Source organism: Callithrix jacchus, chromosome 18 (assembly GCF_049354715.1).
Source record: "Callithrix jacchus isolate 240 chromosome 18, calJac240_pri, whole genome shotgun sequence".
Classification (NCBI taxonomy): Eukaryota; Metazoa; Chordata; class Mammalia; order Primates; family Cebidae; genus Callithrix; species Callithrix jacchus.
In genome coordinates, this window is record NC_133519.1 from 20455569 (window position 1) to 20472442 (window position 16874).

Here is a 16874-nt window from a genome sequence, read left to right on the forward strand (position 1 = left end):
TCTGGCTTGTAGGGTTTCTGCAGAGAGATCCGCTTTTAGTCTGATGGGTTTCCCTTTGTGGGTAACTTGACCTTTCTCTCTGGCTGACCTTAACATTTTTTCCTTCAATTCAACCTTGATGAATCTGACAATTATGTGTCTTGGGGTTGCTCTTCTTGAGGAGTATCTTTGTGAAATTCTCTGTATTTCCTGAATTTGAATATTGGCCCATCTTGCTAGGTTGGGGGAAGGTCTCCTGGATAATATCCTAAAGTGTGTTTTCCAACTTGGTTCCATTCTCCCCATCACTTTCAGGTACACCAATTAAACGTAGGTTTGGTCTTTTCACATAGTCCAATATTTCTTGGAGACTTTGCTCATTACTTTTCATTTTTTTCTCTAATCTTGTCTTCATGCTTTATTTCATTCAATCTTCAATAACTGATATTCTTTCTTCCACTTGATCAATTTAGCTATTGATATTTCTGTATGCTTCACAAAGTTCTTGTGCTGTGCTTTTCAGCTCCATCAGGTCATTTATGCTCTTCTCTAAACTGATTATTCTAGTTAGCAATCCCTCTAACCTTTTTTCAAGGTTCTTAGCTTCCTTGCATTAGGTTAGAACATGCTCCTTTAGCTCAAAGGAGTTAGTTATTATCCACCTTCTGTAGCCTACTTCTGTCAATTTGTCAAACTCATTCTCCATCCAGTTTTGTTCCCTTGCTGGTGAGCAGTTGTGATCCTTTGGAGGAGAAGAGAAGAGGCATTCTGGTTTTGAAATTTTCAACCTTTTTGCACTGGTTTTTCCTCATCTTCATGGATTTATCTACCTTTGGTCTTTGCTATTGGTGACTTTTGGTTGGGGTTTCCATGTGGACACTCTTTTTGTTGATGTTGATGCTATTCTTTTCTGTTTGTTAGTTTTTCTTCTAACAATCAGGTTCCTTTGCTGCAGGTCTGCTGAAGTTTGCTGGAGGTCCATTACAGACCCTGCTTGCCTGTGTATCACCAGTGGAGGCTGCAGAACAGCAAAGATTGCTGCCTGTTCCTTCCTCTGGAAGCTTAATCTCAGAGAGCCACCTGCCACATGCCAATCAGAGCTCTCTTGTATGAGGTATCTGTTGACCCCTGCTGGGAGGTGTCTCCCAGTCAGGAGGCAGAGTTGTCAGGGATCCACTTGAGGAGGCAGTCTACCCCTTAGCAGAGTTAGAGCGCTGTGCTGGGAGAACCACTGCTCTCTTCAGAGCCAGCAGGCAGGAATGCTTAAGTCTGATGGAGCTGTGCCCACAGCCATTTGTTGCTCCAGGTGCTCTGTCCCAGGGAGATGGGAGTTTGATCTGTAAGCCCCTGACTGGGGTTGCTGCCTTTCTTTTAGCAATGCCCTGCCCAGAGAGGAGGAATCTAGAGAGGTAGTCTGGCTACCGTGGCTTTGCTGAGCTGTCCTGGGCCACCAGTTCAAAATTCCTGGCAGCTTTATTTACAGTGTGAAGGGAAAACTGCCTACTCAAGCCTCAGTAATGGCAGATGCGCCTCCCCCCACCGAGCTCGAGCATCTCTGGTTGGCTTCAGACAGCTGTGCTGGAAGCAAGATTTCAAGCCAGTGGATCCTAGCTTGTTGGGCTCCATGGGGGTGGGATCTGCTGAGCTAGACCACTTGGATTACTGGCTTCAGCTTCCTTTTCAGGGGAGTGAATGGTTCTGTCTCACTGGCATTTCAGGTGCCACTGGGGTATGAAAAAAAACCTCCTGCAGCCAGCTTGGTGTCTGCCCAAATGGCTGCCCAGTTTTGTGCTTGGAACCCAGGGCCCTAGCAGAGTAGGCAAGTTGCAAAGACCATGGGAAAAGCATAGGATCTGGGCTGGAGTGCACTGTTTCTCACAGGACAGTCCCTCCCGGTTTCCCTTGGCTAGGGGAGAGATCCCCAACCCCATGTGCTTCCCAGGTGAGGGGACAGCCTGCCCTGCTTTGGCTTGCCCTCTGTGGACTGCACCCACTGTCTAACCAGTCCCAGTGAGGTGAGCTGGGTACCTTAGTCAGAAATGCAGAAATCACCCTGTTCCTATTGGGCCATCTTGCCCAGAAGTCAAGTGCACAAATCTTAATTGTGCAATGTGAATTGGAAATTTCACTTTCCATCTAAATACTTTTTCCATTTGGTGGGGGGGAATTGTTTTATTATGGTAAAATAACCTAAGTTATATGTTGTGATCATGTAACCTAAAATTTATCATTTTAACCATTTTAAGTGTACAATTTAGTGGCATTAATTATATGCACAATATTGAATAGTCATCAACACTATTTCCAAAGCCTTTTCATTACCCCAAACAGAAACGGTGACCATTAAGCAATGGCTCCCCATTCCCTTTCCCTCCAGTCCTTGGCAACCTCTAATCTACTTACTGTTTCTATTAATTTGTTTCTTGTAGGTACCTTATATAAGTGGAGTCATACAATATTTTTCCTTTTGTGTCTGGCTCATTTCACTTAGCATAATTATTCAAGGTTTATTCATGTTGTAGCATGTATCAGAATTATATCCTTTTTATGACTAAATAATATTCCATTATATGTATGCACCACATTTTTTAATCTATTCATCTATTGATGGACACTTGGGTTGTTTCTATTTTTTGTCTGTTGTGAATAATGCTGCTATGAACATTGGTGTACAGGTATCTTTTTGAATTCCTGTTCTCCATTTCTCTGGGTTCAGCTAGGAGTAAAATTGCTGGATCACATGATAATTCTGTTTACCTTTTGAGGAACTGCCAAACTGCTTTTCATAATGGCATCACCATTTTACATTTTTACCTGGAATTGGAAAAAGGGTTCTAATTTTTCTATATCCTTGCCAATATTTTCTATTTTTCATTTTTGATAATGATTATCCTAATGACTGTGAAGTGATATCTCATTGTGGTTTTGATTTGTATTTCCTTAATTATGAATAATGTTGAGATCTTTTAATGTGCTTATGGCCTTATTGGCCATTTGTATATCTTCTTTGGAATAATATCTATTTAAGTCCTTTGCCCAATTTTAAATTGGATTATGTTTTTTTTGAGTTATAGAGTTTTTTATGTATTCTAGATATTCCTCATCAGATATTTTATTTGTTAATATTCTCTCCAATTCTGTGTGTTTTCACTCTCTTCACAGTGTCTTTTGATCCACTATAATTTTTCATTTTAGTGAAGTCCAATTTTTTTTTTTTTAAGATGGAGTTTTACTCTTGTTGCCCAGGCTGTAGTGCAGTCACGTGATCTCAGCTCATGGCAACATCTGCCTCCGGGGTTCGAGCGATTCTCCTGCCTCAGCCTCCCAATTAGCTGGGATTATAGGCATGCACCACCACACCCAGCTAATTTTTGTATTTTTAGTAGAGATGGGGTTTCTCCATGTTGGTCAGGCTGGTCTTGAAATCCCGACCTCAGGTGATCTGCCCGCCTCGGCCTCCCAAAGTGTTGAGATTACAGCCATGAGCCACTGTGCCCAGCCAGTGAAGTCTAACTTATCTATATTTCTTTTGGTGCCTGTGCCTTTAGTGTCATATTCAAGAAATCCTTGCCAAATCCAATGTCATTAACATTTTCCATGTTAATGGGGAAAGGATTCCCTGTTTAATAAATGGTATTGGGAAAACTGGCTAGCCATGTGCAGAAAGCAGAAACTGGACCCCTTCCTGACACCTTACACTAAAATTAACTCCAGATGGATTAAAGACTTAAACATAAGACCTGACACCATAAAAACCCTAGAAGAAAATCTAGGCAAAACCATTTAGGACATAGGAGTAGGCAAGGACTTCATGACCAAAACACCAAAAGCATTGGCAACAAAAGCCAAAATAGACAAATGGGACCTAATCAACTCCACAGCTTCTGCATGGCAAAAGAAACAGTCACTAGAGTGAATCGGCAACCAACAGAATGGGAAAAAAATTTTGCAGTTTACACATCTGACAAATGGCTGATATCCAGAATTTACAAAGAACTAAAACAAATTTACAGGAAAAAAACAAGCCCATTCAAAAATGGGCAAAGGATATGAACAGACACTTTACAAAAGAAGACATACATGAGGCCAACAAACATATGAAAAAATGCTCATCATCACTGGTCATTAGAGAAATGCAAATCAAAACTACATTGAGATACCATCTCACGCCAGTTAGAATGGCGATCATTAAAAAATCTGGAGACAGCAGATGCTGGAGAGGATGTGGAGAAATAGGAACACTTTTACACTGCTGATGGGAGTGTAAATTAGTTCAACGATTGTGGAAGACAGTGTGGCGATTCCTCAAGGACCTAGAAATGGAAATTCCATTTGACCCAGCAATTCCATTACTGGGTATATATCCAAAGGACTATAAATCGTTCTACTATAAGGACACATGCACACGAATGTTCATTGCAGCACTGTTTACAATAGCAAAGACTTGGAGCCAACCCAAATGCCCATCGATGATAGACTGGACTGGGAAAATGTGGCATATATACACCATGGAATATTATGCAGCAATCAAAAACGATGAGTTCGTGTCCTTTGTAGGGACATGGATGACCCTGGAGAACATCATTCTCAGCAAACTGACACAAGAACAGAAAATGAAATACCGCATGTTCTCACTCATAGGTGGGTGATGAACAATGAGAACACATGGACACAGGGAGGGGAGCACTACACACTGGGGTCTATTGGGGGGAATAGGGGAAAGACAGTGGCAGGGGGTAGTTGGGGAGGGACAGCAGGGGGAGAAATGCCAGATGTGGGTGAAGGGGAGGAAGGCAGCAAATCACACTGCCACGTGTGTACCTATGCAACTGTCTTGCATGTTTTGCACATGTACCCCAAAACCTACAATGCAATTTAAAAAAAAGATTTTCCATGTTTTCTTATAAGATTTTTATAGTTTCAGTAGATGTCCAGTTGTCCCAGACCCAATTGTTGAAATGACTGGCCTTTCCCTCACTGAGTGCTTTCAGAACCCTTACCAAAGATCGTTTGACAACATATTAAAGGGTTTACTTCTGGGCTCTCTACTCTATTTCATTGGTCTGTACTTGATTACTGTATCTTTGTAGTAAGTTTTGGAATCAGGAAGGATGAGGCCTCCAATTTTCTTCTTTTCTGAGACGATTTTGGCTATTTGGTGTCCCTTCAGATTCAATATGGATTTTAGTATGAGTTTTTCTATTTCTGCAAAACTATCTTTGGGATGGGGTAGGGATTGCATTGAATCTGTAGATTTTATTGCCATTTTAACAATTTTAAATGCATGAACACAGGATGCCTTTCCGTTTATGTATATCTTTTATAATTTCTTTCAACAATGCCTTAGAGCTTTCAGTGTACAAGTATTCCTCTCCTTGGTTAAGTTTTTCTACTAAGTATTTTATTCTTTTTGATGTTATCATAAATTAAATTATTTTTCTTATTTTTTTGGACTGTTTATTAGTTTATAAAATAAACTGATTTTTACAAGTTGATTTTGCATCCTGCAACTTTGCTGAATTTTTATTAGTCTTAAGAATTTGTGTGTGTGTGTGTGTGTGTGTGTGTGTAGTCTTTAGGATTTTATACATATGAGATTATATTATCTGTGAACAGAGATCATTTGGCTTCTTCCTTTCTAATTAAGATGTCTTTTATTTCTTGTTCTTGTCTAATTTCTCTAGCTAGAGCTTCTAATGCTACACTGAACACAAGTGGTAAAAATGAGCATCTTGTCTTGTTCCTAATCTTAGGAGAAAAGCTTTCAGTCTTTCACCATTGTATATGATGTTAATTGTGAATTTTTAATATATGATCTTTATTAAGAAAGTTCCCTTCTATTTCTAGCTTGCTGGATAGTTTTTATCATGAAAGGTTGTTGAATTTTGTCAAATGCCTTTTCTGTGTCAGTTTTTTTACTTCTGTTTACACAGTATATTACATTGATTGATTTTTGTATGTTGAACTATCCTTGCATTAAACAGGAATACATTCCACTAAGTCATGTTGTATAATCCTTTTAATATGCCACTGAATTTTGTTTGCTACTTATTTGTAAGCATTTTTACGTAAATATGTATAAGGAATATTGGTTTGTAGTTATCTTTTTTTTTAGTGTCTTTGTCTGGCTTTGGTATCAAGGTAGTGCTGGCCTCACAGAGTGAATTAGGGAGTGGTCTCTTCTTGTTAAGAACTAAGTGTTTATGCCTCTACAAAATGTATCTATTGAAGCTCTAAGCCCCAATGTGATATTTGGAGATGGGGCCTTTGAGAAGTATTTAGGTTTGGATGAGATCATGTGAGTGGGGCCCTCATGATGAGATTAGCATACTTATAAGAAAGGAGAAACTAAAGTTCTTGCTTTCTCTCTACCACATGAGGGCATACTGAGCCAGAGAGAGTTTCACCAGCAATTGAATCAGCTGGCACCTTGATCTCGGACACTGAAACCTTCAGAACTGTGAGAAATAAATTTCATTTATTTAAGCTACCAAGTCTGTGGTATTTTGTCAAGGAAGATGGAGTGGATTAATATATTTCTCTTCACTTTTTGGAAAAGTTTGAGAAGGATTCATGTAAAATCTTTTAAAACTCTTCGGTGACCAGTGAAGTCTTCTGATCCAGAACTTCTCTTTTTTGGGAAGTTGTTTGAAAATTATTTACTTAATATTCTTAGTAACAGTTATAGGTCTAATCAGATTTTCTGTTTCTTCATAATTCAGTCTTCATAAAAATTGTGTGCTCCTAAGAATTTGTCTGCTTCATCTGTCTTATCCAGTTGTTGGTGTACAATTGTTTGTAGTAGTCTCTTTTATTCTTTTCATTTCTGTAAAACTGACTGTATTGCCCCCGTTTCCATTTCCAGTTTTAGGAATTTGAGTACTCTGTCTCTTTTCTGCAACTCCTCTAGCTAAATTTGTCAATTTTGTTGATCTTTTTAAGTAACCAACTTTTGGGTTCATCAATTTTCTGTATTTTACATCTGGTCTAATCTCTGGGTTCATAGCAGTCGCACTTTCCCACTTGAGATCTGAATTAGGTGAAATAGAGACCAGTTCTTCATGAACTGCCAAGACAGATTAGAATATTGCAAGTAAGATTTGTTGTGTTCCTTCTGGTTCAAGGGCGAGCACTGAGAAGTGAACTTTATCTTTTCAAATGGTTACCGTATCTGCTTATAGCATTTCTACTCAAGGACTCTGAAATTCTTCATGGGTAGCAGTCAATTTCAACCCCACAAGAGGATGTAGCTGGGGAGCTGGAAGACCAGGCTCATCTGCAAAGACTGGCTCAGAACAGAGCAGCTGGGCCTCTTTGATAAGGGAATAGGGGAAGTGGTGTTGTCTCAGACCTAAAAGCCATTTGCTATCTCACACAGAATCTCTTAGTAAGTGGCTTCCCCTTCAGTGTTTACAAAGCATTCTGAGGCCTCCACCCACAGTTTTGTGGCAACCACAACCTCATTCTCCTCAGTTAAAAGCCTAGTCTTTTTATCCCTTTCCTCCAAGTGGCACTCTGGTGACACAGAGAATTTCTACTCTTTAATTCTGGACTCAGATTCTGAATGTGATTTCCAGGACTCCCTTTCCTCTCCTGATATGTGGGTACCAATCCAAATTCAGTTCAACAAATACTTATGAAGCTCTACTAGGCACTGGCTCCTGTGATGGGGCACTGTGAGTGAAAGGCAAAAAAGACAAAGCTCCTGCCCTGGAGGCACATGGCCCCCAAAATGTGATTTAAGTCCTCAATTTCCTCTCTCTAGGTTGATCAAGGGAGAACTCTACTCCCTACCTGTGGCCAAGCACCTCTGCTTACTCTGGGTTCTGTCTGTTTCTGGTAGCTGTCCTTCCTGTCTCTAGCTTTTCAGTCTCCTCCCAGGGTCCCAATCATTTCCCCACATCAGCCTTTCTTTTTTTCATTGTCTGTCTCATCCTCTCAATCCCTTGGTCTCTTGTGCCTCCTCAGGGCCTGGGTTTTCAGATGGTACAGGGTTTTATCATGTGGACCATCTCTGCTGTTTCATCTGCTTACTTCATTTTTGTTGCTGTCAAAACCAAGACAAAGTAAAATGCAAAAGAGAATAGATGCATTATAAAATGGTATTTATTGTGTGTATCTGCTGAAATGGAGCCTGTAGTCTCATTTCTTAGGCACTTACAAGGTAAAATATATGAACAATACTTTATTAATAGACATTTACAAATGCCTAAAATAAAAGGCGACATGTGGAGAGGATAAGATATCTTGCTGCAAATGTGATACCTAGCTTCTGGAATAGGGTTAGTGGCATTTGCCACTAGTGAACATAATTTTCATGTTCAAATTAGTAATGAACTAATAAATAAACTTTTTTTTGAGGAACTGAGGTTCATTAGGTACTCAGAGACAAAACAACTTATTAACCAGTTGGAGAGAGAGCTAAGAAAATACCATAGCTATGGAATGATCATAGAATGTGATAAAAGCTACTACTCTGCACGTGTGTACCAAATGCTGTTAAAGAATAAATAGAGAGCTATATATACAGCTTTGGATGGGAGGTTTTGGAAGCCCACACAAAAGGAATACTCAGTCTGATCCTTGAAGTATGAAAAAGCCAGAGACAGAAGGGCATTCCAGACAGAAGACACAACATGGGCAAAGGCGTGGGAGAATTTGGTGGGTGTGTGGACCCATGACAATTCTGTGTGGCTGGAGCCTAGGGACTAGGCAGGAGACAGCCTGGAAGGTCTGATGGGCCAGACTGCTAAGGAGTATGGTCCCCCAGGAAAAATATTTAGTATGGAAGTGAAGTGGTAAGAACCTTGTTTTAGAAAGATTGCTCTTTACCTAATAGCATCCCAGGTGACACATGACAAAGCAATGATCTGAGGGAGTGAGCATGTAGAGGGAAGGTGTGTTAGAGAATTAGGCCGATTACGGGGACATGGCTGAGAGAAGCCATGTAGAGAAGTTGAAATTGACGGGACCTATTCTCTGACTAGATGGTGTACAGGGACCTGGGGTGACAGGGAGAATGAAGGAGTCAAGGATGAAGACGTTTTCCTCCTTGGGTAGCTGCTGATTGGTGAAGCGGTGAAGAGTACAGTTCGGTACCCAGCTCCTGGAGTTGAATCCTAGTTGGATGAGCTACTGTGACTCAGCCTTAAAGACTTCACCTTTCTGTGACTCGGCTTCCTACTTTGTAAAACAGAGGATGGCTGTATCTTCTTGAGAAGGCAGATGAGTTTTAATGTTTCTTATGGTCTTTAAATGAGTAAATATAAGACGGGACAGGGAATAGTATACAATAGGCACCAGATAAATGTTAATTATTCTGATCATGGTGAATCGTTAGCATAGGAAAAACAGAAGGAAAGCAAGTTGGGAGGTCAGAGACAGAACTGTCAGTTCAATTTTGGACACTAAATTTGAGGTGATGTCTGACATCTATGCAGAGATGACCCATAAACTCTTGGAAATACAAGTTATAAATGAAAGAGTTTTCAAATTCTCTGACAAATAATTTATGTGATTAGTTGCCTACAGTAAGAACTTATAAGAAAAATCTTTCTAATTTGCAAAGATTTGGCCACTTTCCAGTCACAGAGTTGATCCATCCCAAACCCAGGGACTTATACAGGGCTGCTGAGGACTGTCTGGGCCATCAGCCAGCAACAGTTAATAATTCTCACCCGTTCCTGTCTGAATTCCCAGAGCCTGCAAGTCTCTCAGAATGTATTAGTCATGACTTTGCTTCTTTAAGTCAGAATTCTGGACTTTTCAAATGGTCCTTTGTCAAAGTGTATTAACACTTCCATATGTTTTGAAAAATTGCAAGGGCTTCTCACACTTGGATGGGGGTTATTTAAGTCTAAACATTCATAGCTGTTTTTTTAAATCACTAAATTGTTCAGCACAATTGTTTCTGTTATTCTTGTGATTTTTAGTAGTGGGAATTTACAGTTTCTCTCATTTTATATTAACTCATCAGAGTATTTATGACCTGAAACCCCTGTCTGTCCAAAATCCATATAGAGAGCTCTATCCAACCTTCTTTAATTAAATGGTCATTTTCAACAGAAAAGTTGAGTGGTTATCCAGATAGCAATGGAATAAACATATTAATATATTTACTTTGAGCTGTTTTTAGTCCATAAAATATTAGTATATGTAAGTATTCATTCAATAACTATTTGTGGTCCAACTGTTATGTGTTAAGCAAAGTGCAGGTGTATGTACACCTAAGGCCAAGTGCCAGGTATGAGGAATCCACAGGAACTAAGAAGAAACTGCATGGCAGAGTACAAGCGCATGGCCCTTGGTGACAAGAAGGCTTGAGTTCAATTCCTGTCTTCCCAGCTTTCCAACTGTGCCAGGGTATTCATTATATCAGCCTTAGTGTCACCTGGAAGAATTAATTTCTACTTTACAGGGCTGTGGTAAGTATTGACAACAATGTATGAAGCATCTAGTTTAGCAGTTGGTATACAAAATAAACCCTCAGTGATTCTTACAGGCTCTCTGCCTTCAAGGAGCCCTTCGTTATTATTATTATTTATTGTTATTATTAGTTAGATATATCCTGTTTTCTCAGTCTAACTGGGAGACAGGGATAGCATCAGGTCAATAGATTGTGGTATAACAGGGGGAACAAACATTGCATATAGCAAAATATATCTGACTAAGGAGGGATGAGAGTTAAGAGTTTGATATATGACATTAATTTTGCATAGTGCTAGCTGCATTTCTGTTATAAGAAGCTTATTTCATAAATTTCGATTAGCATCTTCTGAAGGTTTCAGGCCTGTAAGAACAGCTTGTTAAAAAAAAATCCAGGACTTTGCCATGCACAGGCACATTCCTGTATGAGCAACACCTCATTTAATCCCCACAACAACCCTACAAGGTAGGAACTATTGTTATCCCCATTTTACAGAGGGGCAAACTGAGGTACAGTGGAGTTAAAGTAACTTGACTAAGGTCACATGACTAAGAAACCAGGATTCAGACCCAGGCACTCTACTGTCAGAGCCCACGTTTACGACCACTCATTATAGTTCCACATGTTGCCTTTGTTCTTCAAGCTTCATTTTTTCTTTCTTTTTTTCTTTTTTTTTTTTTGAGACAAAGTCTTGGTCTGTTGCCCAGGCTGGAGTGCGGTGGCACAATCTTGGTTCACTGCAACCTCTGTCACCCGGGTTCAAGCCATTCTCTTGCCTCAGTCTCCTGAGTAGCTGGGACTACAGGCATGTGCCACCAGGCCTGGCTAATTTTTTTGTGTTTTTAGTGGAAATGGAGTTTCACAGTGTAGGCCAGGCTGGTCTTGAACTCCTGACCTTGTGATCAGGCCACCCGCCTCGGTCTCCCAAAGTGCTGGGCTTATAGGCGTGGGCCACCATGCCAGGCCTTATAGCTTCATTTTACAACTAGTAGAGGCAGTCACTATTCTTGAGGAAATTTATACAAATCAAGGGTAATTCAGAGAAAGGTCAAACAGAAGAAAAATAATGAGTCTGGAAGAAAATATAGCCCAGCATTCCTTCTCTCCAGGCAGGATCTAAGAAGTTCTCTCTGTGGACACAGCACAAACCAGACAGGCTCCTTCCTGCCTGTGCCTGGTTTCCAAGCTGGCCCAACCAGGCTATTTTCTCATAGTCTGTGCAGTTTGAGTGTTCTATATATTTTTTTAAAATCATATTTTAAACTAGCTTCACTTTCTTCTTCTAAGGAACATGAGCTGCAGTGTTCCTCATTTTCTCAGTTGAGTCCCTCAGTAAAGCCCAAGGTGTCTGCAGGCAGACACTGTCCTCACCTACTAGAGCTTTCCACCAGAGGGCTCTTTGAGATTTCCATTTTGATGCACATAGTTTAAAACAGGCCCACTTGGGCTGGATACAAGATCCTGTTCCGTGGTGCTTTGATTTTATACACCTCTTGGTCACAATCTAGTTCATCTGGAAAGTTGTGGAGAGGAAAATAAGATCACATGCATTTTACGGAGGAAAATCTAAGAACTGAGCCCTAGAGAGAAGGCTATTTAATGTGTTAATGAATCAGGAGATTTGTAGGAGAGAAACAGTGAAAGGAGAGACAGTAGCAGGGTGTCCTGAGCCCAAAGAACACCTTCAGAATTCCTGGGCTCTGGCTTCATCCTTCTGAAAGACCTAACAGATCTAACCTGTTTCTGATTTTTATTTTTATTTTCGACAATACGCACAGGGGCATTAGGACACTAGGAATTGTACTTGACTGAGCATATTAGGAAGAGGAAGAGGGCAAGTTAGAGAATAAAGGTGTTCAGGAGTGAGTGTTCAACGCATCCACAGAGTGAGGAGTGGCTTTATTTTAGGAGAAACACAGCCTGCTCAGTGTCACTTTGGAACTCCTCCATCCTTTACGACCAAGCCTCTTTACTTCTTCCTGCATGTGTCTTTCTGGGGCGCTGCCTTCCACCTCCTTACAACTGGTTTGGTGCTTCAGCTGACCTCTTAGTTGGTCTGCCTAACTCTGAAAGTCTTTTCCCTCCAAAGTGCCCTTACACCAGGAACAGCCTCTGATGTATGCATCCTGATATTTATTTTATTTTAACTTTTTTTGAGACAGGGTCTCACTCTGTTGCCCAGGCTGGAGTGCAGTGGCAGGATCTCAGCTCACTGCAACCTCCACCCCCCAGGTTCAAGAGATTCTCCCACCTCAGCCTTCCGAGTAGGTGGGATTATAGGTGTGCGCCACCACGCCCAGCTAATTTTCTGTATTTTAAGTAGAGACAGGGTTTCACCTTGTTGACCAGGCTCCTCTTGAATTACTGACCTCAAGTGATCCACCAGCCTTGGCCTCCTAAAGTGCTGGAATTACAGGTGTGAGCACCATAACCTGATATTTAGCGCTTGCCAGAATTTGATTGCACCATGATTATTGACTTCTAGCTCTCTTTCTCTCTCCCTTTTTTTTTTTTTTGCAGGGGGTGGGGATAGAGTCTCGCTCTGTCTCTCCCAGGCTGGAGTGTAGTGGCGTGATCTCGGCTCACTGCAACCTCCACTTCCCAGGTTCAAGTGATTTTCCTGTCTCAGCCTTCAGAGTAGCTCAGACTACACGTGTGTGACACCACACTGGGCTAATTTTGTATTTTTAGTAGAGACCAAGCTTTACCATGTTGGCCAGACTGGTCTTGAACTCCTGACCTTAGGTGATGGGCCTACCTTGGCCTCCCAAAGTGCTGGGATTACAGGCGTGGGCCACCACACCCAGCCGGCTTCTGTCTATCTCTAATTCCCACACGTACAATGTAGTGAGGAAAACAAATAATTATTTATGCTATAAGGTAGAACGAGATGAGTTCTAGTGCTAGAAGGACCAAAGGGGAAAAAACAGCAATGTGAAAAGATCTCTGGTTAATTTTGACTCCTGATACCAGGGAAAGCTTTATAGAAGAGGTATAATGCCCATTTGAGGTGGGCATTGAAGGACATGTAAATGGACACGGGGTGAAGCTCACCTGTCTGGCTGGGGCACCCTGCTAAGCATAGGCAAGGGATTGTGAACATGCATGGTGCATCTGGAGAGGTGCTCTGAATACACCCCACTGATCCAGGCCCCTGCTCATTTTTCATGCTTCTTTCACTTGGAGAAAGAAGCATCTTTCCCCCTGTCTTCCTCATTCTCTATCCAAATTTCATCCATCCTTCAAGGCCCAGCTTCAGCCCTGCCCCATCATAACGTCTTTTTTGACTGTTCTAGTTTATGCCATCACTTGTAGCTGCAGTTCAGATTTAACTGTAGTGTCTGTGCTGGAATTGACTCCTCAGCTACACAAGGGCAGACATTCTGCACATTTTCTACTTTGGGGCCTTGCAGCCCCTAACATAGCACTGATAGTTGGTGCTAGATGGGTCTATGGTTTCATTTACTGGGACTGATGTTGTCATCTGCCTAAATGCAGCTCATTTCTGCTGTCCAGCCTAGAACTGTTGGTGGGGATTTAGGAGTTAGCTGATTTTATTTGCCAGCACATAAGGCAAACACGTCCTCAAATGGTCATATGAATGCCCTGCTCAGCTGTGAGTGATTCTTCCTCATTGCGGAGAGTTAATACACGTGTCAGCTGGCTGGTGGTCTGTTTGTGGGGGGTGCCAGGGTGGGGGCACTCTGCCTCTGCCTCAACTCTGTAGTTCTCTGGGCCTTTGGAACTGGGATGAACCCAGTTTCATAATTGCACCATCATCTCCCAGTTCCTTCTGGAGGATGACTCTGCTTCTTGAAAGGTCTTCTGTTTTGCTGGTTGGATTACACCCAGTTCCCCAGAAGTGTGAGAAATATAAGCTGGTCAATTCTTTTCGGAAAGCGAGAATACTGGGCATGACTGCTTCTTCTGCTGAGGATGCTTGGAGTGATACAGAAGGAAAGCTTAGCCAGAAAGAAAATCCTACGAGATTCTGAAGTAGCACACCATGAAAAACGCCCAGCAGTCTCTAGACCCTACAGAAAGAACATTTTCCAACACTCCATTTGGAGAGCATGTTGACATGGCTGAGAGCCACAACCCTGACAGAGACCCACACAGCACCATCATTTGTGTTTGGAGTTACCGAGCACGTTGTGCCCTGCACAAAGATTTCCAGAGAAAGGGATGAGTGTGCTCATATGCAGCCCACATTCCACTCTCCAAGCCATGCACTCGGGGGAAGGGCTGCATCTGCCTCAAGTGAAGGGTACCTTTTCCAAATTTGTGAGGTAGGGACTGGTGGAGGCCACGCACTGGGGATCTTCACACATACTGACGGTGAGGTGAGCAGAGCATCTTGGCTGGTGTGACATGCCCTGTTACAGGTGTGCAAAATATTGATCCCCTTCTCCCACAGTTGCTGGGCAGGTTTGTTACCTTCAGTCATGAGAGGCCTCTGGTCATATGCAGCTTCCAGATGTGAGCAATCTTGATTGTTGCAATCAGTTATGACACACCCCGGTGTGCCATAACAATATTATTTTCTACATATACTAGGATGGGAAGAAGTTTGGGAAGCACTAGGTTAGATAACCTGCTTCGTCATTCATCCAGAAGGGAGCCATTTCAGGAAGGGTATGCATTCATTTGTCCACTTAGGCACAAGCTATGCCCAGTAACAGAAGGTTTCCTGCTTTGCTTACATGTTGAAATATGGCAATTTGCATTTTCCTAGTAAGAGCTGGGCAGAGAGCTGGGTCCAGGGAACCTGCCAATATTGGTGGCTGTAATTCAGTTTCCAGAGGGAAAACTCAGCCCGGCAGTCTAGATCACAATTTCATAACTTGAAGTCCCAGGTGGTTTACTGTCCTGTGTGCTGGCTTTCCTCATCTGTACAGGAGACGAAGATGTGAGAACATGTTAACTGAAAGGTACCTCAGCGGAACTCCAGTCCTGTGAGTTCCCAGGGGAGTTGAGCAAATGGCACAGGGGGATGCTTTAGATTTGCCTGGTGCTGGGGAAATCTGGGGTAGCAGGGCCTTGTTCTTTGCTGAGTCCCTGTGTCTGCTCTAGCCAGCCCCCATCTGGGAGGCCTTGGGCAATTAACTTCTTAGCCCAGAAAAGAGGAGCGGGTGGGAATGGTGGCATGGAGTGGGGGGAGGGGGGCATATATTTGGCATGGATTTTGATTATAGGCTTGAGGTTCAAGCTACTTGCATTCCTTGTTCCCAGTTGGGCCCTAGTTTGTTTTTTGTTGTTGTTGTTTTTTTTTTGTATCCCAATAACTCTACTTTCACCTATACATAGTGGGGACTCACTGCTAGCATCCCCTGTGCTCTAGCATTTAGAGGGCTATAAACAACCTTCCTATTGGCTTGAGGCGTCTTAGGTTTTAAATTAAATACTGACAAATAACTGCCATCTAACTCGTCTATAAGGATTTATCTTGAGATGTCACAGTCCAGGACTCCCTGATTAATCCCTCAAATTTTATCTCCTTTTTACACTTGCTAGAAAGTTAGAGTACTGTTCTTCCTCTAACTCTCCTAGGGATCCCCGTGCAAATACGCTGGGCGCCCTCACCCTCACTTCTTGCCTGTCCTTCTCTTCTTTCCTCATTCCTCCCCTTCTTTTTCTTTCCTCCTTCCCTCTCCTGGTCACTGAGGAAGTAAAGGTCCCTCTGTCTGCTTGTGCAGTCCATTTGGCCTATCTCTACAAGCAAACTGCCCTGTGCTTCAAGTCCTCCTTAAATGGAAGTACACTCCCCTGCTTGTCGAGTTCATAGATGTCCTTCCTATTGCCTTATAGGATCAGCTCTTAATTCTTACTCATTTTAGCTTCCTGCTTAGTAACTCAGCTATTAAACAGGAATACTTAGAAAATATTCGATTCTTTAAGCAACCCTAAAGCTGACCTGACTGTAGCAGCAGTGAGGACCTTCAGATTTGACAATCCCTCCTTAGATGCCAAAAGTTAAAGTCCTGTCACAGGGCTATGCATATGGCAGAGAAGGACATAAGGCACAAGGCACTTGACAGTACAACTTGTTGTGCAGGCTGCGTGTGGTGAAAGGGCAGCTGAGGGAACAAATGAACTGAAATTCAGCTTCTGCTCCGTTGTGCCCATCTGAGCATCTGGTATAGGTCTGTGTCTGCTCAGAGGGAAGCACCAGCTTTCTCATTTTCACACCGAGGTATTATATGGGCTGGAGTTCCTGGGCTAGAGTTCCCACGCCATAGTTCAGAGGCCTGGGGACTTTTCTGCATTTGCATGGTGCGATCGGCATCCCAAGTAGGGCAACTTGTGGGTGGCCACTGGCCTGGGGAGTGGGGCTCTGTGCATGGGTGGAAGTACACATAGACCAAAACCCTAGGAAGTAAGTCCTGAGAACTACAAGGAATCCCAAGGCAACCAGCTGGCCCCTGGTAGGATGGACTGAGCACACCAGAATGGCTGGAAGAGACGGGAA

General features: G+C 42.3%; 1 protein-coding gene across 3 annotated transcripts in view; it reads right to left on the bottom strand.

Annotated features, from left to right (window-relative positions):
* Nucleotides 1–8067: 8067 nt before the first annotated feature.
* CD84 (CD84 molecule) overlaps nt 8068–16874 on the bottom strand; it is a 37829-nt gene continuing 29022 nt past the window's right edge. For all 3 annotated transcript variants that reach the window (XM_054247672.2, XM_008984743.5, XM_008984741.5), the window contains one exon: nt 8068–15295. In XM_054247672.2, coding sequence (XP_054103647.1) covers nt 15230–15295 — 66 coding nt within the window. In that variant the 3' untranslated portion in view covers nt 8068–15229. The remainder of the gene's footprint in view (nt 15296–16874) is intronic.